At 38.6% G+C, this 23841-nt stretch overlaps 1 protein-coding gene across 1 annotated transcript in view; it reads left to right on the plus strand.

Moving 5' to 3' along the window:
• The first annotated feature begins 907 nt into the window (after positions 1-907).
• Positions 908-23841, plus strand: part of LOC149171166 (uncharacterized) — a 62314-nt gene continuing 39380 nt past the window's right edge. Inside the window, exon 1 of the mRNA XM_089425863.1 lies at positions 908-1698. Coding sequence (XP_089281989.1) covers positions 908-1698 — 791 coding nt within the window. The remainder of the gene's footprint in view (positions 1699-23841) is intronic.

Below are 23841 nucleotides of genomic sequence, written 5' to 3' on the forward strand. Positions count from 1 at the left end.
ATCTCAATAAAAATACCAACTTATGTGTTGATGAAAGTTGTAAATTCAATTTGAGAGATTTAAAAATCGATGCTCAAATCAACTCCTTTCTTTTTTTCCGAAGGTGGCAAAACCTATCAAACTCAGGTGTCAAACCAACAGTGAGGACAGCCATCTCTGGCTGCTATCCGCGAATGTCGGTTTGACTCATCACCGTTATCAAGGAAAACCACGCCACCTGTAATAACCCGCTGGTGGTCCGTAAGGGAGCAGGCTTTCACTCCTGCCAGATGCCTTTAGGTCTTGGGCCGTTAACCTGTTTCCTTACGTCCGAGGAAGACGAGCTCTTAGCCAAGCAGAAGCAGTTTTACGGTATACTGCAGGCCGGAAATCAACTCCTTTCTTATTCTTTAAAGCTAAATAAATTAACAATACACACTTATAAAAGATTGGTTCTTATTCTTTAAAGCTAAATAAATTAACATTACACAATTATAAAAGATTGCATTATCGGAGCCAAGGTAGGTCCACGGGAAGTTATGACGTGTTTATGCGACTAAGGTCGTTGGGCTTCTCGTCGGCTTCGGATGTGTTTGAGGGCTCAACATTCCACTTGACTGTTGGGATTGGACTTGTTCAGTCTTCTCTACTAATACTAAAGAAATACCCATTAAAATTCTCCTTTCGCACCCATTCTGCCCTCGCACCCATTTCGAAAACAGTCCTCTTCGCGAACGAAAACAAGTTACCTAAAGCATCGAGAGTTCAAGGCCTTGTTGAATTCGATTGATTGATCAGTCGCTGTATCTGTAGTAAATGGTACATACCCACTCGCTGAACCGCACTGATTGAGTTCGCATTCAGGGCCAAGCCTCTCCAGTTGCGGTTTTTCAGTTTTCTATTGAGATTTGTCGAATAAGAGGAAAAAATGTCTCTGGAACCAGATTCTACTCCCAGCAGGGTCCCTCCCCCATTGTTTTCCAGCACTTCTCCCTATCCTCCTCCCAGAAATTCGTTTTGTCAGAGAAGGGACGAGGCATTTTCCGACGATATGTTCAGGAGTGCCACGGATTTACAGGTTTCCAGCGCAGAAAGTAGTGGATCGCAAGGTCGTTTGGCTTCACTGAAAGCAGAGGAAGCAGCTAATAGGAGGTTTCAAGCTACGGCATGGATAAAGAGCATGGTTGGTTCTCTAGATATACCATGCGAGCCATCTGAGGAGGAGTTTCGTCTTTGCTTGAGAAATGGGATCATATTATGTAATCTTATCAACAAGGTTCAGCCAGGCGCAGTGTCTAAGGTCGTTGCAAATCATGTTTCATCACTTCCTCCTGAAGGACGGCCTTTATCTGCTTATCAATATTTTGAGAATGTTAGGAATTTTCTTGTAGCTGCTAAAGAGATGAAGTTACCTACTTTTGAAGCTACTCATTTAGAGCAGGAAAGCTTGCGGCCGGGTTCTACGACAAAGATTGTTGACTGTATATTGGGGCTGAAATCTTATTATGAATGGAAACAGTGTGGAGGAAATGGCTGTTGGAAATATGCAGGCCCTTTGAGGTCCCCCATGATTCCACGAAGCACAGGAAATTTCCTTCAACGCTCAACTCCTTGTGTGCCTGTAAGGGACACTGAAACTCTGCCAGACCTATCAGTTATAAACATGGATGACGGAGACATCTTTCAATCTAAAGACACAATGGGAGCTTGGTTAAAGCGGTTTGCTGTAGAAATGACAAATGACAAGGAAAATGTTGATCAGAACTTTGTTGAACCTAACAGCTTCTCCAACTTTGATCAGAACTTTGATCGAAGATAACAGCTTCTCCAAACGGGCATGCAGGGCGAACTTGCAAGACACCACCTGATCAGCAGGCGAGGAAGGTGGGAAAACCTGATGTAATAACCTTCAAAAAGAGATAGACTCTGCACGACCACTGCAAAAAGCACCCGGGACCCTGCAAGGATTGGAATTTGACGGGCATTTTGCAGTCCGAACAGTTTGTTTGCACTGTAATTTTAGTTTCGTAATTATAGGATCTTTGGAATTTGAACAAAGTGCTCCTACAATACTTAATTTTGAAATCCGAACAGTTTGCTTGCACTGTGATTTTATATTTATAATTATAGGTTATTGTAGTTTGAAATCCGAACAGTTTGCTTGCACTATAATTTTAATTTTGAAATCCGAACAGTTTGTTTGTACTGTAATTTTATCTTCATAATTATAAAATCCTTTGGTTATTATAGTTTGAAATCCTAACAATTTGCATTATAATTTTATCTTCATAATTAAAGGATTTTCTCTTCCTTGTTCTAATACATTTGGACCACAATCTTGCTTGTTGCCACTAGCTCTCTTTAAGTATATTGGCCACCCACCTTTATTGGATTGTTTGGGTGAGAGGCTTGTCACAATATCACCGACTCACCTCTCACTTATAAAATTTATTCTATGTCACAATGTTACTTTTGGAACAGTGAAAGTGTCGCTTCGACTAGAATCTGCACTAGATATCGAGTGTCTCAACATATCGTTTAAAAGCTTTGAAATGTATGGCTTATGAAGAACGACATCTGTTGCCACTTATGAAATACTAAAAAACTTTTAATACATTGTACTTTCTTGACTATAAACTCTCGATAGTGGAGCCCCACATTGATTCCATGTGATTATGATAGTGGAGAGGATGTAGAGGATAGTTTATCTTATAGTTTTACTCTGTTGGTCATCTTTACATGCCATAAGATCTCCTTAGTAATATCTCATATATATAAATGCTATGGCATGTATGAGAGAAGGACATTTGATTTCAGAGTTATGGATATATTAATGTGAGTGTTCCATACAATTTCAAACAAAAATTGATAATTCAATAAGTCATTTATGGTTTATGGTCATTTCTATTTTCTTATGATAGATATGTGTTTTTAATGAAACCTTTATTAGTGAAGGGTTAATTTATTATCAAAACATCAATCTTGAATGGCAAAATTTTAAACATAACGTTTCTTGAAGGGCGACATAAAAAGCTAAAACATCAAAAAAAAATTATATGATGGTAAAGAGTAATCCAAATTCCAACCTTGTTGCACACCAAGAAATAAACTAGCAATTGCACCAGATGTTGCAAGGAAACACAGGAAAGGAATGATGTCGCTGACCTTCTTTCCAAAGAGGTCACGCAGTTGAGCAGAGGACAATGGATAATACAGGAATATAGGAACGGTGACTTCTTCTAGATATATCACAGGCCATATATATATGAGGAGGTAGTTTCCCAGGATTGATTGACAGGATCAATCCAAACAATGGTTTCTCTATTTTTATTTTGCTTTGTCTTGTTTTTATTATCTGTAGAACAGTCTACCAAACAATATGTATATATTTTTTTCACCTTCAAGTTTAATGAAGGATTTTGTAACATTTAAGCGACAACAGAACTCCAACAACTGACAGTAGTGAAAGCATAACACAATGCTCGCATACAACATGTAATTTTAATTTTAATGAAAATTACACCTTTTCCTTGGAAAAAAGATTGCATTATCAATCACTAATAGTATGAAATGTAAATTCTGTTTTTTTTTTTATATGAGTTAATTTTATGAAATATATATTTACAAAAACCTTTATTTTTATGGTCTAATTTAAAATTTTTTAGAAAAAAATTATAATTTTGCTAAATAAAAAAGCTCATATTTGATCTTCATGTTATGCATGTTCTTCCATAAGAAAAATGTATTTACCAACGACATAGATGAATACAAAGTGAACCTAAAAGGATTTAGATGGAGGACGGCGATGGTGATGAGGGTACCTGATGAGGGTTTCAGTGTGATAGCCTGGTAATTCTTTTTTACTGCAAACCTACCCTCGATGGTACCCTTTGCGCTGGTGACCATACTCATTACCCATTACCCTACCTACTTTCCTGCATAGACCCATTTCAATTGTGTTATAGCCTTGTCGCCACGGTTATCTTCCCCCTCCACTGACAAGGGTTTACCTTTTGTTTTCCTGTTCTACCACTTCTGCCCCCAGTCACCAGTGACGGGCTCCCTAAGGAATCTGCAGGCAGTTGGAGCAGGGATATAGCGACGGTTATGGACGAGCTCGTAGGCTATTCAGACGACCCTTTGGAGGGAATCCCCATTTGGAACCATCCCCAAAAAATTCTCGTAGGCGGTTACCCTTTTGACAGTGCGCTCTTGGATGCCGTAACCTCTTTGCCCTCGATGTCAGGTCCTTCGAATTCAATGGCCACACTCACGGAAGCCACCCCCTTGCTGGCGGACCTCACTTCTCAGCCACTGTCACCATCTACCCTATCTTTCGTGGACCACTCTCTGGATCATGGCTTGGAAAGTCTCTCGGTGGGCATCACACCCTTTCCACCCTCCACTGGCTTCCGTGTCCCTTCTGTCACTAAATCCAGTTAGCCTGTGCCTTCTGCTCTGGAACGACAACCTATGTTGCCCTCCACGGCCCCCCCTTCTGGTAATTTCACAGGGATCTAACCCATTTCTGGAGTTTTATCTGTGGAGCCTCTTTAGGACCCTCCTAATTTTGGGGCTCATCCTCCTTTGAGTGAACCTCTTGATCCAGGTGGATGTTAGTGGCCACCCACCTATCCCATTTGGACCCCCACAACTGTCTCTTTCAGCTTTTTCAATTTCCTAAATTGTAGCAAAGTTTACTATTTTTAGTAGTTTTTCAGGTCCTGAACTTCCGGAGCCGTTTTGAGGCCCTAAACGACGCTTTTTTGGGATCCCAAAGTGGTAGTACTCGGATAGATCTTTCTAACGAGCTATCGTACGCGTCAAACGGAGATCGTATGCCAAAGTTACGACCCCGGGAAATTGATGTACCAATTTACCCAAACGGGGCCCACAATTTGGTGTTTCATCTTCTAGGGTTAGGTTTTGGAATGTGAAGGCTTTTCCATTGTTTATCAACAATAAATAGGCCTTCGAGCCTCATTGTAACACAGTTCGGAACAGTTCAGAGGCATGTAGTCGCACATCTCTTCTCAGGAATAAGCTACCATCGCCCTAGCTGGTTTATTTCCATTTCTAGTTGTAAGCATATTTCAGTATTTTCCATTAATGAAATGAAGCATTATTTCCGCTGCATCTCTGTATTTATGGTTATCTCTATAATCTATTGCGTTCCTGTTTAAATTCGGATCAGTGGTATCAGAGCGGCCTGCTTTTTCTCTGTTTTTCTTTGCATGTCCCCAACGAGGTCGGGATATAAGGAGTTAGGGCTTGAACTGGTCGAATCTTTGCAAGACCAGCCTCGCAAATCCCGACAGCCTCCCATGGCGGATGAGAAGAAAGACGAGGGGGCAGGAGATCCTATCAAAATCTTGCTCGAAGAAGCGCTCGAGCGGCAAAGGAACGCGATGATGGATAGCTTTGCGCAGATCCTTCAGCGGCTACCCAGAGGCGACGCATCGGCTTCCAACAACGACTCTGGAAATGCCACACCCTTCAAGGTACAAGTTAATTTTGAAATCCCCATCTTCGAGGGTCAAATAGACGCAGATGCCGTAGATAAATGGTTAAATCTGCTAGATGGGTATTTTTCTGTTCATGAATTTTCAAGTCTGGAAAAGATTGTTTTCGCTCTTCTCAAAGCAGCCCCCCACGTCAAGGACTGGTGGGAAACCTACTGCGAGCAGAAGGATGAAAGTTCAGGCTCACTATTTTCAGCTGCACCCACTTGGAATGACTTCTGGGATGCCATCAAGGAGTAGTACTACCCTGTCGGAAGCTATGAGGACAAATACATCAAATGGACCACACTGCGGTAGAGACGAGACCAAGATGTGCCAGAGTTCACAAACATTTTTCATACCCTTCGCACACAGTTGGGTATCAAAGATTCTGAGCTGCATCTGGTACTCAAATACCGTGGCTACCTGCATAAATACATCCAGGAAGAGATGGTGTTCTTGAACATCTCCTCACTCGATACAACATACCGATACGTTGTCAAAATCGAACAAAAGTTCAAACAGAAGAAGCGAGACTTTGGATCTGTAAATCCGAAGCCCAAAGGACAAAGCCAAGGCGGGGTGACCCAAGACAACTCGTCAAAGCCGCAAGAAAAGAACAATACCACGAAGCCGAAGAAGGACACAGGAAAGTGGTGTGAGTTCCATAAGAGTCCCACTCATAACACAAGTGAGTGTCGGACCAAGCAGTCGCTGGTGGCCGAGTTGAAGGCTTCCGAATCAGATGCATGTTCTGACCCTGAGCCAGAACCTGACAAGGGGAATGGCAAAGGGAAGCAAATCATTGATGCGGATCCTAGCGCCATTGTTGCCACTGCCAAGATCCAGAAAGATGAGCCCGAAAATCCAGAAGAGAGGGAGCATCTTTTCCACTCACAGATGTGGGTGAAGGGTTTGCCACTGCAATTCATTGTCGACAGTGGTAGCCAAAAGAACCTCATTTCAGCAAAGGTTGTGAAGCGGTTGGGCCTATCGACTACACCGCACCCGCAGCCGTATAGTATCGGGTGGCTTCACGAAGGACGAGATCTAAAAGTTCGCCAGCAGTGCCGCCTTCCCTACAGCATCAAACCCTTCACAGACGAGGTATTGTGTGATGTTTCACCTCTGGATGTTTGTGATGTATTATTAGGCCAGCCATACTTGTGGAGGCGACATGCTGTGTATGAGTCCAGGCCTCGTGCTGTCATTATTTCTTTGAATAATTCATTATACAGGATACCAGAGGTAGCCCCACCTACCGCCACATCTTTGATCACTACCAAGAAAGGCAGCAAGCTCATCTCCCAGACCAAGAAATTCATCTGTCTGGTTCACTCCGAAAGTAACGGGAAGATCGTTGCTACATCCATGACCCCCGCAAAGGGTTCCTCCACGCAGCAGCAGTAACAAAGGGATACGGTCATGACAAAACATAGGAACAACTTCTCCTCACCCACATGGGTACCACACAAGTTTCAGGTGGGCAACAAAATCTGGTTGCATCGACAGAAAGAACGCCTTACCAGAACCCATCAGAAGCTCAGACCACTCCGACATGGTCCTTACAGCAGTACCAAGGCTATGGGGAACAGTGCTTTGGAGCACATCATTCCTCCATTCCTTCTCTTGCACCAGATGTTCAATGTGGACCATCGTCGACCATGCTTCCCACCATCACTGGACACATCAGAGATTGCAGGACAAGTTCAGCAGATGGAGGAACTCAACGCAATGGGGACCATTGCTTCCTAAGGGGGGAGGAATGATCCAGGTGGATGTTGGTGGCCACCCACCTATCCCATTTGGACCCCCACAATTGTCTCTTTCAGCTTTTTCAATTTCCTAAATTGTAGCACAGTTTACTATTTTTAGTAGTTTTTCGGGTCCTGAACTTCCGGAGCCGTTTTGAGGCCCTAAACGACGTTTTTTTGGGAATCTGGGGCAACATGGACCCATGTTGCCTCCCAAAGTGGTAGTACTCGGATAGATCTTTCTAACGAGCTATCGTACGCATCAAACGAAGATCGTATGCCAAAGTTACGACCCCGGGAAATTGATGTACCAATTTACCCAAACGGGGTCCACAATTTGGTGTTTCATCTTCTAGGGTTAGGTTTTGGAATGTGAAGGGTTTTCCATTGTTTATCAACAATAAATAGGCCTTCGAGCCTCATTGTAACATAGTTCGGAACAGTTCAGAGGCATGTAGTCGCACATCTCTTCTCAGGGATAAGCTACCATCGCCCTAGCTGGTTTATTTCCATTTCTGGTTGTAAGCATATTTCAGTATTTTCCATTAATGAAATGAAGCATTATTTCCGCTGCATCTATGTGTTTATGGTTATTGCATCTCTGTATTTATGGTTATCTCTGTAATCTATTGCGTTCCTATTTAAATCCGGATCACCAATGCAACCCACAGATGAAGATAGGCCATGAACGACTAAAATACAGTGATGCCTGAAACCCAAAGCTTTTGAGGCTTTTCTAAGGCTTGGAGAGGACATTCAGTTGAGCAATACTATGGAGATTGTTGACAGGGTCTTGGTTGGAAGAGTCAGGGGGAGGAACTACAGTGCAGCTAGGCTGAAGCAATGGACATAAGAGGTTTGAGGACAACATCTGGTTGATCCTCCTTTCGTCCATACTTTTTTAGGGGATGGTTTTCCCTCCATTTCGCAAGGGTCAAACACATGAATTGGGTCCTCTCTACGGTTTGGCACATAGAACAGGTTTCAGTGCTCCTGCGCAGATGGACGCCCCTATTTGACCCAGAATGCGAGAAGCTAAATGCCGGTTCCCTATGGGTCCATCTCCCAAGGCTACCTTTACAATTTTGGTTTGAAGATGTTTTCAGGAGACTTGGGAATTTCCTGGGCTCATACCTGAATCATGACAAATCCTACCTTACGACAGGTATGATGGCCTACACAAGGGTATTAGTTCATTTGGATACCAGTGATGGCTTGCAGGAATACATCACAATTCAGTGGAGAAATTTTACTCGAAGATAGGCATTGGATTATGAAATTTTACTCGAAGATAGGCATTGGATTATGAATGGAAGAATTTATGCTTGGGTCAAATGGGATGCACTCAACCTTCCAAAGAAATGGGCTGGATGGGACATCAAGAAATTGGAAGACTTTTCCTCAGCCCTGGCAGTAAAACTTGGATGGAAACTTATATCGTCTAATAGCTTATGGACCAAGGTGGTGGTCTCCAAATACATTGCCCCTCTCAATGCGATCGATTGGTTAAGGCAGCCACACAAATACTCCTCTGGGATGTCAATTATATGGAAGGTTGTTCTTAAATCCTTGGACATCATCAGAGCTGGCATCACATGGAAAATCCAATCCGAATCAGCTATTAGGATAGGAGAGGACCCCTGGATCGACTGTGGGGATGGCCATAGACTATCTATTGAGATCATAAATCATCTCAGTATAATGAATATCACTCATATCAATCACATATGAGATTCTAAGCACACCACCCTTTTCTAGCAAGCTTGGAAATCGGCCCACAGCTTAAATATTCCTCAGCAGTGGGTGTAGATCTAGAAGGACTACATTGGGGCTCTCACTACCGCCCACATCCAATTAGGGGATGGCGAAGATGAGATCATCTGGGCACTATCGAAATTTGGGTCTTACACACCCAAGGAGGGCTACCTGGTATTAACTGATGCTCGAAGACCACAAGTCATTGAACATTGGTGGAGGCACTTGTGGAAGCTCAAAGCACCCCCAAGGTGCAAACTTCTCATGTGGACCATCCTTAACAATAAAATCCCCACAGGGGACAACCTCCTCAAGCGAGCCCAAAATGGCCCTTTTTGGTGCTGTCTTTGCAAGAGCAGCGATGAATCTGTCTTGCATCTGTTCATAGATTGCACAGTTGCTTATGAACTCTGGTAGACAATTACTACAACAGTCTCTACACAGATCAGGTGGCAGAGCTCTAATCCTGTGGAGGCCTGGACAAACTGGTGGACAAGTGTTGTCCCGCCTAAACTTTGCAACCTTCCGCTTCTCATCATCTGGGCCATTTGGATTGCGTGCAACAGACTCATATTCCTGAATGCGTCCCCTCACTGGCCTTTAAATGTTGCTTGGACCTTGTTTGATTATACTCTTATCTCGGAAGATGATAATTCCCCACGGCCTCGCACTCTTATACCTGAATCCATTAACCACTCGCTTCCTTGGGATTTCTTTGATGGTTCTGCGTAGGAGGGGAGGTGTGGGGGGGGAGCCATCCTGTATCTCTCTGACCTCCATCTTTACAATATACAAATGGGCCTAGGAGGAGGCTCGAACAACTTTGTTGAACTATCCGCTGCTAAATTTATTATTCAATATTCATTGGAAAAACATTGTACAACATTGCAACTATTTCCGGATTCACAAGTTGTATGTGACTGGCTTAACAAAAAAACAAGATGCTATACTTACACATTGAGACATATCCTGGATGAGGCTCTTCGACTTTATTCAAATTTTGATTTTTTCATATGCCATCGCATTTTTAGGGAAAGGAACGCAATTGACGATCAACTATCCAAAGAGGTTGCGAGCAGGCCTTCTCACACTTGGATGATCTAGGAACAAAGGGAAGGGGCCCATTATCAGTATTATCATAGGCCCTTCATGGACATAGCTACACAGTAGGCTCAATGGGAGCCTGGATACATGGTTTTTCTCATGCTTTTACAGTCTCCATCTATAAATATACACATGTTTATTTCTCAGAACTCTACTACAGTTTACTCTTATTGAAAAAACAATATGAAAAATATTTTTTGAAACTGGGCCTCCCTGTGTGGACTCAAGGCACCAAATTTTGAACTGATACAGGTGAACAATATTCATTTTTGACAGGCCATGCCTCACTTATAGCATATGCATCATGCATATACAACATGTAATTTTCTTACATAATGAAAGTTACGATTTTTACAATGGAATAAAAAAATAAAAAAATTCATATATATATAAATATAATTATATATTACCTCATATATTTACTCTATCCAAACCTAAATTTACATATAATATAAAATTCTATGATTAAAAAAAAAAAACAACAACAACAACAACAAAAACAAACAAGACAATAGATTTTTTTTTTTCTAAAATTTTTTAGAATGGACATAACCGTGGATTTTTTTTTCCTAAATTTTTTAGGTTTGACATAACCAATGTTTAAACTGAGGCCATGTGTCTTTCATTATTATCAATAGTTGGCTCTTGTAATGTATCTCATTGAGTTATCTTTCATCGGTAATGAAAACATTTAATTATTTTTCATGGTTTCTAGTTAAGTCATATTTTGTAATGAGTGGATTTATGTAATGTATTTTTTTATTAATAATAGTTATTAAAGTTTTAATTTAAAAATTTATTATTTTTTATTAAATAATATATTGGTTTATTTGTATAATATATTTTTATTTATTTAATAATTCAAGAGATTTTCTTGATTTTGATATAGAGATTGATATATAGAGTGAGTTATTCAATTTTTGTTGTTTGTTTTGTTTTAAACTCAGATAATTAATAATTAAAAAAAATTGCACCCATAAGACATGAGCTTGAATTTATGGGGATATTATTATAAATCCCATTTTTTCATGGAAAGTTCACAATCACACACCCAATTTAGGTGGGATTTGAATTAAGGTGGGTTGCATTAACATTCGTGATCTCATTCACCCAATCTACTTTAACAGACTTCTTGTTGTATTCTTATTAGCTACAGTGTTATATTTTGTTTTTTTTTCTTATCCACTCGAATTCATTTTCTTTATTTTTTCCAAAAGGAGTAATATGAGATGGATCTACCTTGCCCAATTTTGTGATTACAACTTCCTCTACAATGTTATTTCTGTGAGCTTCTTCTTTGTTTTTATTTATTTTTATCTTAGATGAATTTCTCTCGATAAAGTGATGGTTCTTTTCCATGCCTTTCCACCACATAGGTTAATGGTTTTACTTCCTTATATTTCTCCCCAAATGTTTGGAGTTCTTTCTTAATTCCATTTTTTCCTTTGGGTGTGGTTGTCGAATGACCATACTCAAACCATGCTCCACATTTGAAAACTACATACTCATAATCCAACTTTGCATCCACTAGCTTAATTGAGGTGTCATCAATCAACATATAAAAAATTTAAATTTCTAGACATAACTTGGCATAGGATACGTCATGATTATTGTTGGTTTTTGTTTTATTTTTTTACATTTAAAAATTAGTTTTAAGTGAAATTCCTAGAAATGTTAAATAACATTCTCTCTCACTCTTAAATTTGCTGATAGTATAAATTTCATGCCTTGTAGACCCACTTTTACTCATAGTTGTTACCCGAAAATTTATTATTACAATGGCATAGTACTATGGTGGGATTTATGGCATATCACTATGATACTATTACATTTATTTAAGGTCTTACACCCTAAAACTAGTTTGATATAGTGTTTGGTATGGATAATGTTAATGTAGAACATGATTTGATTCCCTTGTAGCCCTCCTTTTCTTACAATTGTTACTTTAAAAGCTATTATTATTAGTTATTATTATAATGACATTAAAAGCTATTATTGTTAGTTATTATTATAATGGCATAGTAATATGATGTGATTTGTAGCATATCATTAAGGTGAGACTTCAATTTACATGAACATTATCCATATCAAAATTTATATCAAACTAGTTTTACAGTGTAGGGCTTTTAATTGATATAATAGGATCATCCTTTACTTTCAATAAGCATCTAGATTAATCATATTTTTTCAAAATATGAAGAAATATTTTTAGAGTTAAAGGAAAATCGTACTAAAGGATGAAAAAAGTGCAATATTAAATGTTTTAGTATAAAAAAGTTAAAATTTTGAATTAAGATGCATACAAACATGATAAAATGATTAAATAACAACTCTATTTAGGTAACAACAACATGAACTTGATTAACATTCACCTTATTCACATAATTAGGGTTGCCACTCATCTTCTTATAATGTATTACAAATTATATTAGTCTTATTGATCAAAATTTAAAATGTATGACACATTCTCTATTTTAGCAATTCACGAAAATTCACAACTATTTTTATACATAACTTCAATAAATTAAAATAAATACTTCAATTAAAAAATATAATTTTATTTATAAAAACTTCGAATAACATAAATAAAGTATGTATATTTCTTTATATATTTTTAATAATAATAATATATGAATAAATAGGAATTTAAAATTTTCATTTTTTTAATAAATTGTAATATATATATATATATATAGATATATATAATTTAAATACAAATATTTTTTAATTTTTTAATATATTGTGAATAATAAATTAAAAATACCAATGTTTACATGTCTTAATCTACCATTTATAGACATTAGTTTAAGTTAAAAATATTTATCAATCTACTATTCATACATTGTTCAATTTAAAAATATTTCTAATATGAAAATGAAAAATTTCTTATAGCGTACGTTCTTCAAATGTGAAGAATAAAAAATCCACACAATAAGAAATATCTATAAGATACCTAACTCCAATGTGAAGAATATCACATCTACTCAATCGGAAAATATTGATGATATACCTTCCTCAAATTTAAATGAGGCACATTTCTAAGAATCTCACCAAAGCCCAACAACCTCTTCATGAATTGTGGGGTTTACATTGTGAAGTTTGAGGATCATTAATTCAGTAATTTGATTTTTCATTTCGGTGGAACTTTTGAGAAAATGAAAAAAGAACATTCCCTTGACTATGCCCAAAGATTTACATTGGATGCTTAATGTCCCTTACAATAAAATGCATGTCAGTGGTTGGAATTGCTGAAAGTGACCTTAGCTTAAAAAATATTAAAAAATATTATGGTGAAAGTGACCTTAGCTTCATAAATCAATACACGTGATATTCTTGGAATGCATCATTGGAATTTCGTTGCACATTGATATTTATTCATCCAACATAATTTAAGTGATAGTTCTAATGATCATACCAAATCCAAAGTTGAAACAATGCTTCATCCAAAGGACCCACAATATAACTATGTGGGAAGATGGTTCTATTGAGTTATCGCTTTTTAAAAGATGGTAGTGACAAGGGTTCTAAGAACATGGGGGAAATTTGGTGTGAGAGGCACCTAACTCTTTCTTTAGGATACACTCCACACGGAATCCAAAAGGTAGTTGGTACCAGAATTGGAGTGTTTGAATTTCTTAATGGGAGGGGATTAATTTGAATGATTTAAAATTGAAGTTTTACTCTTTTTAATTAAGATAAGATTTTTTTCTTAGCTGTTGGGTGGGTATTAGTTTTATAAAGGTGTGGTTTGAATTATGGAGAAGAAAGCTGTATTTCTCTTCCACATTGGTTAAAATAGGTGTATTTGTTTATTTTGAGGAGAAACTTTTTATTTTTTTTTACCTAGTTTTAAATTCCATTTTGTGACATACTTGCTCTCCCTAACTTAGAGTCTTGAAGAATTCAATTTACCCTAAGTATCATACTCAAAGTGAATAGAATTATCTTATGGGTTTTTTCGAGAAAATGCATTACATGGTTAGAAATATTTGTTCAAAAAAGAAAAAAAAACGGTTCTACATAGAAAATAAATGAAGAAAACACTTTCATATAACTATAATATATATAATTCAGCCTCTTGAGCATGCTTATGGGGTGGAGAATGAAAAATGTTTATTATTATTGTGAAACACATATGCTATGACATTAGGAAATAATTGGGGATCAAAAAGCTTTCTCAACATTGATACTTCATATTCTTTCTTTTGGATTTTGTCCAACTTACATAGAAAGGAAATCAACTTTACAAATAGTTATCTTTATATATTTATATGGTTAAATCTTAGTGTTTGGATTTGGAATTTAATATTAATTTCTCCAACTTGTCTAACACATAGTGTGGAAAAGGATGGCTCCTCTACAACGGTGGAAAAAATGTACACACTGAGAAATGTGAATGGATCAATTATATGTTCATGGACATGAGAACTTTGGCTGGTAACAACAATAACATTCTACCCCTAAGTTGTTTGATCATCCTTTAAGCCTACACAGGCTAAGACATGACTGTTGGTTTTCCATTGGAGATGGTCTCTCTTACTTTCCCACAATGTTACAGGGTCTTTCTTATTTTCATTGAGGATATTCTCGTAGGTTTCCCTTCCTTCATAGCCAGTGAGCATTAGCTACAATATGTATAATGAAGTATTAAAAATAAAGAAAGAAGAAATCGCATGTCCATACTAGCTATAACTAGGTCAGTTTCAATTATGAATTCTACCACTATAACCTATAGGTGCCTAGGTACGCCCCTTCCACATACACGTATAAATCAAGGGAATTTGAACTTCAAATCTCTTGGTATACAACAATTAATTATCACGACGATCACCAATTGTGTTGCCCAGGGGGCTAGAATGTTAAGGTTTTTAACTTGAGAGAGACAAGATAAATATTTAGATTAATATATTATTAAGATCTCCATAAAACAAACAGGCCATTGGGGACACTAGAGTTTTCACTTTCTGTAACATTTTACAAGAGGTTGCAGTGACTAGAGATGTTGGTTAGGTTAGAGAGGATGGAACTAGTTTAGGATGCTAAGGTTTCCAGTGCAAACAATGAATATGGTTTCTGGTCAAGCATGGATGGAAGTCAGGTGGCCAGGCCAAGAGTATAAAATAAGGCAGTTGATGAATTCCAGAGTGGTCCTAGTGCCCACGTCGTCTTGGTAACCATTGGTGCAACAACTTTTGATTGGCATTATTATCATGTGAGAATTAATCACCAGTAAGTGGTTTTTTTGCAGAAGGATACCATTGTTACCTACCACAACAAAACTTTGGTAGTGTTGCCTGGGTCAGATCTCCAAAGTCCAAGTGGTGTTGTAGCGACGATCCAAGGGGGCTTCCAAGAGAAAGCCGAGTTTCAGCATGAATTGCGAGTAGTATCTTATGTTATGAAATCAAGACCTCAATGCCAAGAGGAATTTCAAGGGGTAAGATCCAACACGGTGGATGGAAGAGACTTTGAGCACAATATGTGGCCTAAATCCCATGAAAATTTGATTAGTATTGGTACTTTTCATTGGGATTTATGGGAAATAAGGAAATATCTAGGGTTATTCAGTGCATATATATGATAAAAAGACCATTTTTACTAACCCATCTAGGATGGGAGAAGGGTTTGAAGAATAAAAATAGGGGGAGGACTTTCAATTTTTCATTAAAGCCCTTAATGGGAAATCCTCCCTTTTGTGGGTTTTTAGTTTGGATCATGTGATGCATCTTAAGTAGTGGCTAGAGCATCAACTGTGATAGCTTATGGAAACAAAAAAAATCCTTCATGAAGGGAAGTAGCTACAAGATCATTTTCAGTTGCAGGATTACAACATATCAAGAAATTCTACCATTGTTTTGGATCTAATGCTGCGAGGGGGTTCTTTGGGAGGGAAAAAATCATGAGGCTCTATTTCCTACAAGGATGTGACATTGTTACATGGAATTTGCATCTATGGATAAACACATTTTCCCTAGGTGGGCGACTACACCTAGAACAACAGAAAGAAAGTAGTTTAACCTATTCTTATAGAAGATAGATGAGATGGAGGAATTTACTTGTTGCCTTTCGCTTCCTAAATCTCTTTTGAATCGCTCTCGTCACTCCCACTTGAACTAAATCCACTCAAAAGGTACCTGCATCAAGAGAAATAGAAACAAGAAACGATCAAAGCATACATGCTCTATCGACTATAAAATAATGGAATCGAAGACATTGAAACACAATCATCACATATATGAACAATCATATGAGAAAATGAATAAGCTCTTTATTAATGTAGAAGGAAGAGTATCAACCAATACAGTTCGATTCTGTGCCACTCCTCCAGCTTCAGTTCAACCCTCGCCACATCAAAAGCACAACACTCTAGTAGCATAACATTGCTTAACATAAGCTCAATCCTAAAACCAACAAAATTTCCTTACAAACTTTAGATTCTAGCCCCCTTGATCACTACGATGAGTGCTCAATTTATAGGAAATGGAGGTGGTTTTGTCATAATTGATGGTATTGAATGGCCTTCCAAGCTTGGAGTTAATTTCCATGGAGCAAGGGATGAGAGGATAGGAGGTTAATGGATCCTTAGCCTATCCAATTTCGAGCTCATAGGAGGAGATAAGAGATGGGAACTTTCTAGAATCATCTAGAATGAAGGAATATTCGTAGAACCCTATGCAAATTTCGCTCAATCTCACCCATCGCAGGCTAAAGAGGGCCTAAGTGCACTGCAGTGCAAGCCATAGTGGGCCTGCCTGCTCTGCAATGCACTATCTCAAGGCTTGAGCTGTGCTGGTGTCCCAAGGAGGCATTTTAGGAAGGATTCAGGCCATGAAACTTTCATAGAAGGAGGCATTCAATGAGTTGACTTCTCTAGGGCATGTAACAATTAAATTAGGGTTTGATGAGCCCTAAGAGTACTAATCTGAATGTCAGGTGATGTGCCCAAATAGACCTGTAATAGTTGCCCCCTAAAGCATGAAGTCGAAAATGATAATGTCGAGTGATATGCTTTATGATGTGACAGAGAGGAACTGAAGCGGACGGTGACCTGCATCGATTACAATACATTACATCATGATATTTTGAATTTTTTCATGAATTTCTGAGGGAAGGCATACCCATACTCAACATATAAAATTTCCATTACATGTACATAGACAGTCGTCTACAGATATAGACCCATGATGGGATGACCATCAGTGTAAATCCATCGTATAGATGATTTAGTACTCTCCTGAAATCGCAGCCTGGATGGATGAAACTTGATCTGGGGTCTTCTATCTCATCCAATCGTTCACTCAAGTATGAGTATAAACATGTGAATATGTGATCTGAAGTCGAACATGGGAAGACACTGTCTGATTACCAGCTAATGATGTAAGTCGTTAACAGATGCAGGAGAGATCACCGATAATGATAATGATGCTTAAGGTACTGCAGTACATTCTGCATGGTGTGAATGGATGTTTTGATGTTGAACACCATACAAAGTCTTTCGGTTGAAGGCCAGTGATGTCAACCTATTGCCAGAAGTGAGAAACTTGCCATTGATGTATGCAAGCCCCAAGGTACTGAAAGGGTGTTTCTAAGTCAACTTTTTGGATAATGTGTTGATGTTGACAAGAAGTGACTCGTCGCAAGAGGGCCTTGATGTATCCCACATCAACGACATGAAACGAGTGTAATTATTTTGGAGACGGAATGTGACTGACGACATAAGGTTCAGGAATGGCGGTCATGAAAATGAAGGTTTATGAGTATTGCAAAGGATGAGTTTTACTGAGTGACTTCTCTTGAACATGTCGGCGACACGGAATGAATTTCCAGGATTGACCCAAAGCCAAAGTGATGGATGGTATGATAGACCATAGGTATGATAAAAATCAAGTAGATAACCCAACCCAAATAGTCATGGAGATGAAGTGAAAGTGTCATGTTCAAGAGTGACTTGCTACCATAAAGTGATTTATCCCTTTTCCCATTTTTCCCAGTCATTGTTGACCAGTACCTCTTTATTTTTTACCAAGCTTGAGGAGGATAACATATTCTTGTAGTATAATTCCACCCTTCAGGTGAATTCATCGCTATGTGATGTTTTAACGAGCCTAGCGAGGGTGAAACTTGGTCTTGTCATGATGGACAAGTTTGTCGCTATTTGATGTTTTAACGAGTTTAACAACAATGAGAACTCGGTCCTTTTCATGTTTAGAGAGTTTGAAAAGGGATAAAAAGAAAACTCCACAAGTTCCTTTTCGTAGGTTTGTCTCTCAAGTCCGAAAAAGCATAAAATAATACAAGAGAGAACCTATTGATCATGTTCAATCAACATATTCCTTTTTCATAAATAATCTATCTCAGTCTGGAAAAGGGTTAAAATTATACTGAGTAGATGTCGTTTTTAATCCATTTACGAGTTGGAAAGGACAAGCGCTTGACAATCTTTTCATATTTAGAGAGTCTAAAAAGAGCTTAAAGAGGACTCTACTTAGAGGAATGAGTGGTGTCTAGGATAGCAATTGGTTCCGATGATGTTGGAACTTCTCAAAACATGTTGATTTATGTGAAGAGGATGGCTAATAAGACCACTCATTGCAACTGTTCCTCAAAAAGGGTAAAACAACCAAGTGAAAGCGTATGATTAGCCAAACAGATAGTGATGATGGAAGGAGAAAAACCAAAGCTCATCTGACGGAAGAGGCTGATAGAATGGAAATCACGAGGGTTAAAATGGAGATGGGTTCATTTTTACACAAGCTTGAACCATAGCGAACTATGCTTGGATTCAATTTCATGTTTACACAAGCTTGAAACGAAAAACTATGCTTGAGATTGGTTTACATGCCCCCAGCGTGATGACTCAATTCTAGGTGCATGCCCCCCAAGCTTCATTACATTCACCTAAGTAGACTACTTGTGGTTATAAGGTGGATGGAATGAAGGTTCATTTACAAGGTCAAGTGAAAGACTTGACTGGGATTTTACGAGATATAATCAAAGACTCGAATTGGAACTTTGCTCCAGGGGACCTTGTTTCATTTTTTAATGAGCTTGACACAAGACAAAGAACTTTGCTTAGATTCCTTGTTTCATTTTTTTAACGAGCTTGACACAAGACAAGGAATTATGCTCTAGGACCTGCTTCATTTTTTAATGAGATTGACATAGTAAAAGAACTATCCTCATATTCCTTGTTTCATTTTTTAACGAGGTTGACACAAGACTAGGAACTATCCTCATATTCCTTGATCATGACCCATAAGAGGTCATGACTTCCAAGAGGTTCTCATTATATGGGAGAACAATTATCTGGAAGAGATCTGGTTCCAATTCCTCCAGTACATAATGCACAACATCATGGAATTGATTTTCAGTTGATGCAGGCATGGAACGGGTTGTCACATAATTGACCCATGGCGGGGAAGATACCTTTGGGACAAAAGGAACATTTAGGGAATATGGTTGACTGGAAGCCATATTTGGATCGGGAAATGAAAGCTGGTCAACGGTGACAATTCTTCCTTCATGCGGGAAACACATCACTTGAAAGAGTGTTGAAATAATAGCTACCATGTCATAAACATAGTCGCGCCCAAGAAGTAAATTGTAATCTAAAGGGCCTGGGACTACCATCACATTGAGATAAAAAAAATTTCCTCCCAAAGTAATAGGCAATTGAGGAAGGATCCCTAATGGTTCACTGATTCCTCTGTTAAAAGCCAATAGATTCTGAGTAACAAGCACAAGTGGTGGCAAACCGAGCACATGCCAAGTAGTGGAGGAAAGGATACTCACATATGCACCTTCATCTATAATAGTGCCAGATACAATCATGTTATAAACTTGTACTATGATCTGGAAAGGCACATAAGAAGGAAGATAACATCCTGCCAGTTGATTCCAATCAAAGGAAGTGACCAGACTAATTGGAGGGGGTATCGTAATAATGGGAGAATTTCCCCCTTGAGTTACGAGAATGGGATGATTTTCCTCCTATCTTGATGGAACGAGAGGGTTTCTTCCAAGCTCATTGCAATATGGAGAAACGAAAAGAACCTGAGTGGTATCACACTCACTCTCTATGGGAAAGGTACGATTAACTGAAGGTGAAATCAAGTCAACTGTTTCCTCGGCCTGTGATTGGTTGGGTATAGACTCATGGGATTCAAATTTAGAGAGAATGGGTTTGACCGACAGTTGAGTTGGCTCAGTCACTTCATCAACTAGTGAAGGATTAAGGGAGAGTCTCCTGTAACCAAATGGAAGTCACTGCAAAAAAGAAGGACAATTATCCAACACTTTTTGGGCTTCATCCAGATAGGGTCAAAAGTGATTGTGGTGATTCCTTTCACATAACCTATATGGAAACTTAACTTTACCCTTCTTTCCATGAACTTTACTACCACTAGTTGATGGTGTGTCACCAGCATGATCTCCAGAAGTTGATGACACAGGATGATGTGAACGAGAAGACCATTCTTCTGAAATCTGAGGAATACCAGAACAATTTCGCAGAAGATGGTCTCCCATACAAAGTTTGCAAGGATATCGAAGTTTGTGAGGCTTATCGGACGATTTCTCATCAAAAGTTGCATTCGAAGCAATGGTTGCTTGGTTGCCCCCTACTGAATTTTCTTTTTCGTCTTCTTCTTCTTATCCACCTGGTTACTAGTGTCAATACTTTCACCAATTGAAGAGGAAGAAACAACTGACGAAGAAGGTAAAGGGTCAACTTTAGGATCAACTGGAGGTTGATTTTGTCCAATTGTAGGAATATTCAGTTGCGGGGCCAAGGAGGTTGAGAACAACCATACTGGCAAGCCGATGGTAAGTCCCGGAAGGGACAATGTAGCCATATAAGGAGCACTAATATTTCCGAAAGGAGGAAAAAGACTAGGATTCCCATCAAAAGGAATTCCTTGATCGGTGGACTCCAGAGTTGTCGCCATATGTCTCAACCTAAAATCAACTAAGGAGTGACGTGGAGGATGTTATCCGCGTCAATTAATTTTATTTTAATCAAAATAACATAACAAAAAAAAATAGGGGTAATCTAGGCAAAAGGATTACCAAGTAACTGTGAACTTCAATATACCGCCTCAATAAACCAAGGACTTAACATACATGCAGGCAATCTCCCCGAATGTTTTTTTCGGTGTATCACAGTATACAAGGTGGCTGAATCGGTAACCTATGGATGGATAGCAACCTAATGTAGTCCTCCCATATATACCTAAAAGTATGTGGAGGCCCAATCCGTGTTAGCACTGTCTAATGTGAAACCGCACAGTGAGAGCATTCATTTATATTTTTCGTACTGTAACACCGCCATATATACCTGAAGGTACGTGGATGAGCTACGATATATTTACGTACATGGAATGAGGTATCACACTTGGAATGTATTGCAAACAATTAATGACTGCTGCTATGTTTTACGATGCCGGAACACCTCTCTAGCCTAGAACCTCTAAATGTTATTCATCAGGTGAAAATGCTTCATTATGTTAATTGAGATAAATTTTAAGTTGATCTTGATTAAGAGTTTGTCTTTCAGGTTCACCGCATGATGTATTTGAAATTCCTAGAATGCAGCTATGATGAGAAACATTCTTTTCATTTGATTTTGAACAATGAAAACCTTAACTACAAGGGATAGAGCAATCAAAATGTTTAATCAAAGAGAAAAGAGCACATATAATGCAGTTTCCTTATAATATTCCTATAAGCACACACAAACCTCTAATTTCATAATGCAAGTTTTTGTTTTCAATTCCCTTAATGTTGAGATGAACAAAGGAAACTAATGCACATACAGTCAATCAATCATTTTGCAGGAAACAAAGACTTTACGACAGTTCATTTTCGAAAGAAATGAAGACTTTATGACACTTTTTTCAGTTCATTTTCAAAAAAAATGAAGACTTTATGACACTTTTTTTTTTTTTTTCAAAAAAGATTAATTGACTATAAGCTAACTTTGACAATGAATTGATAATGATAAAGAAATCATTTAAGAAACACTAAACAATCAAGGCCAAAGTAGGGCCAGGAAGAGAAATACAAGTTGATTTCAGAACCACAAGAATCATTGGTCTTTCAACAAACAACAAGAGAAGAAACTTTGGAAAAATCAAACCAAAGGTGGGTTTTTTAGCCTAAGAGGAATCAGCGCGGGCTAGAGAGGGAGACAGTGCGCTGCAATGCACTGTCTCTAAGGCAGGGGTTGCTCTACAGTGCACTATGTCAGGACAAACACTGCACTGGTGCCAGAGAGTCAATTCAAGGGACATTCAAGCACAATTTTTGAGTAAAAACACTTCAAGAAGACTAAAATAAGATCAATAAAGCTAATAAAATTCTACTAGGGTGTGATATGATGAGGGTAAGCCACCAAGAATGACAATCGATTCCCTAGTATGGTCGCTAATTCGTTACATGGAATTCACATTTACGAATAAACACATTTTCCCTAGGTGGGTGATCCGGATTTAAATAGGAACACAACAAATTACAGAGATAACCATAAAAATAGATATGCATTGGAAATAATACTTCATTTCATTAATGTAAAATACTAAAATATGCTTACAAACAGAAATGGAAATAAGCCAGCTAGGGCGATGGTAGCTTTATCTCTGAGAAGAGATGTGGTAGCTACATGCCTTTGAATTGTGTTACAATGAGGCTCGAAGGCGTATTTATTGTTGAGAAACAATGGAAAACTCTTAACATCCCAAAACCTAACCCTAGAAGATGAAAGGCCAAATTGTGGGCCCCGTTTGGTTAAATTGGTACATCAATTTCCCGGGGTCGTAACTTTGGCACCCTATCTTCGTTTGACGTGTACAATAAATCGTTAGAAAGATATATCCGAGAACTATAACTTTAGATAGAGCAACATTAGTTCATGGACCCATGTTGCTCCCAGATTTCCTAACAAATGTTGTTTAGGGCCTCAAAACAGCTCAGGAAGTTTAGGATCTGAAAAACTGCTAAAAATAGTAAATTGTGCTAGAATTACGGAAACTGAAAAACTGAAAGAGATAGTTGTGGGGGTCCAAGTGGGATAGGTGGGTGGCCACCAACATCCACGTAGATCATTCCTCCCCCGTTAGGAAGCAATGGTCCCCATTGCGTTGAGTTCCTCCATCTGCTGAACTTGGTCCCTGGTGAGCTGTTCTACAATCTCAGATGTGTCCAGTAATGGTGGGAAGCATGGTCAAGAGCGGTACACATTGAACACTTGGTGCAGGAGAAGGAATGGAGGGATTTTGTGCTCCAAAGCATTATTTCCCGCAGCCTTGGTAATGGTGTAAGGACCATGTCGGCGTGGTTAGAGTTTCTGATGGGCTCTTGTAAGGTGTTCTTTCTGTAGATGCAACCAAACTTTGTTGCCCACCTAAAGCTTGTGTGGTACCCCTGTGGGTGAGGAGAAGTTGTTCCTGTGTTCTATCATGACTGTATTCCTTTGTTGCTACTGTTGCATGGAGGAACAATTTGCGGGGGTCATGGATGTGGTGACGATATTCCCCTTACTTTGGGAGCGAATCAGACAGAAAATGAATTTCCTAGTCTGGGAGATGAGCTTGTTGCCTTTCTTAGTAGAGATCAAGGAGGTGGCAGTAGGTGGGGCTACCTTCAGTATCTTGTATAATGAATTATTCAAAGAAATAATGATAGCACGAGGCCTTGACTAATACACAGCATGTCGCCTCCACAAGTATGGCTGGCGTAATAATACATCACAA

This window comes from Pinus tabuliformis, chromosome 4_2 (assembly GCF_031772625.1).
Source record: "Pinus tabuliformis cultivar Carrire ecotype Pingquan chromosome 4_2, CPIR1, whole genome shotgun sequence".
NCBI classification, from domain to species: domain Eukaryota; kingdom Viridiplantae; phylum Streptophyta; class Pinopsida; order Pinales; family Pinaceae; genus Pinus; species Pinus tabuliformis.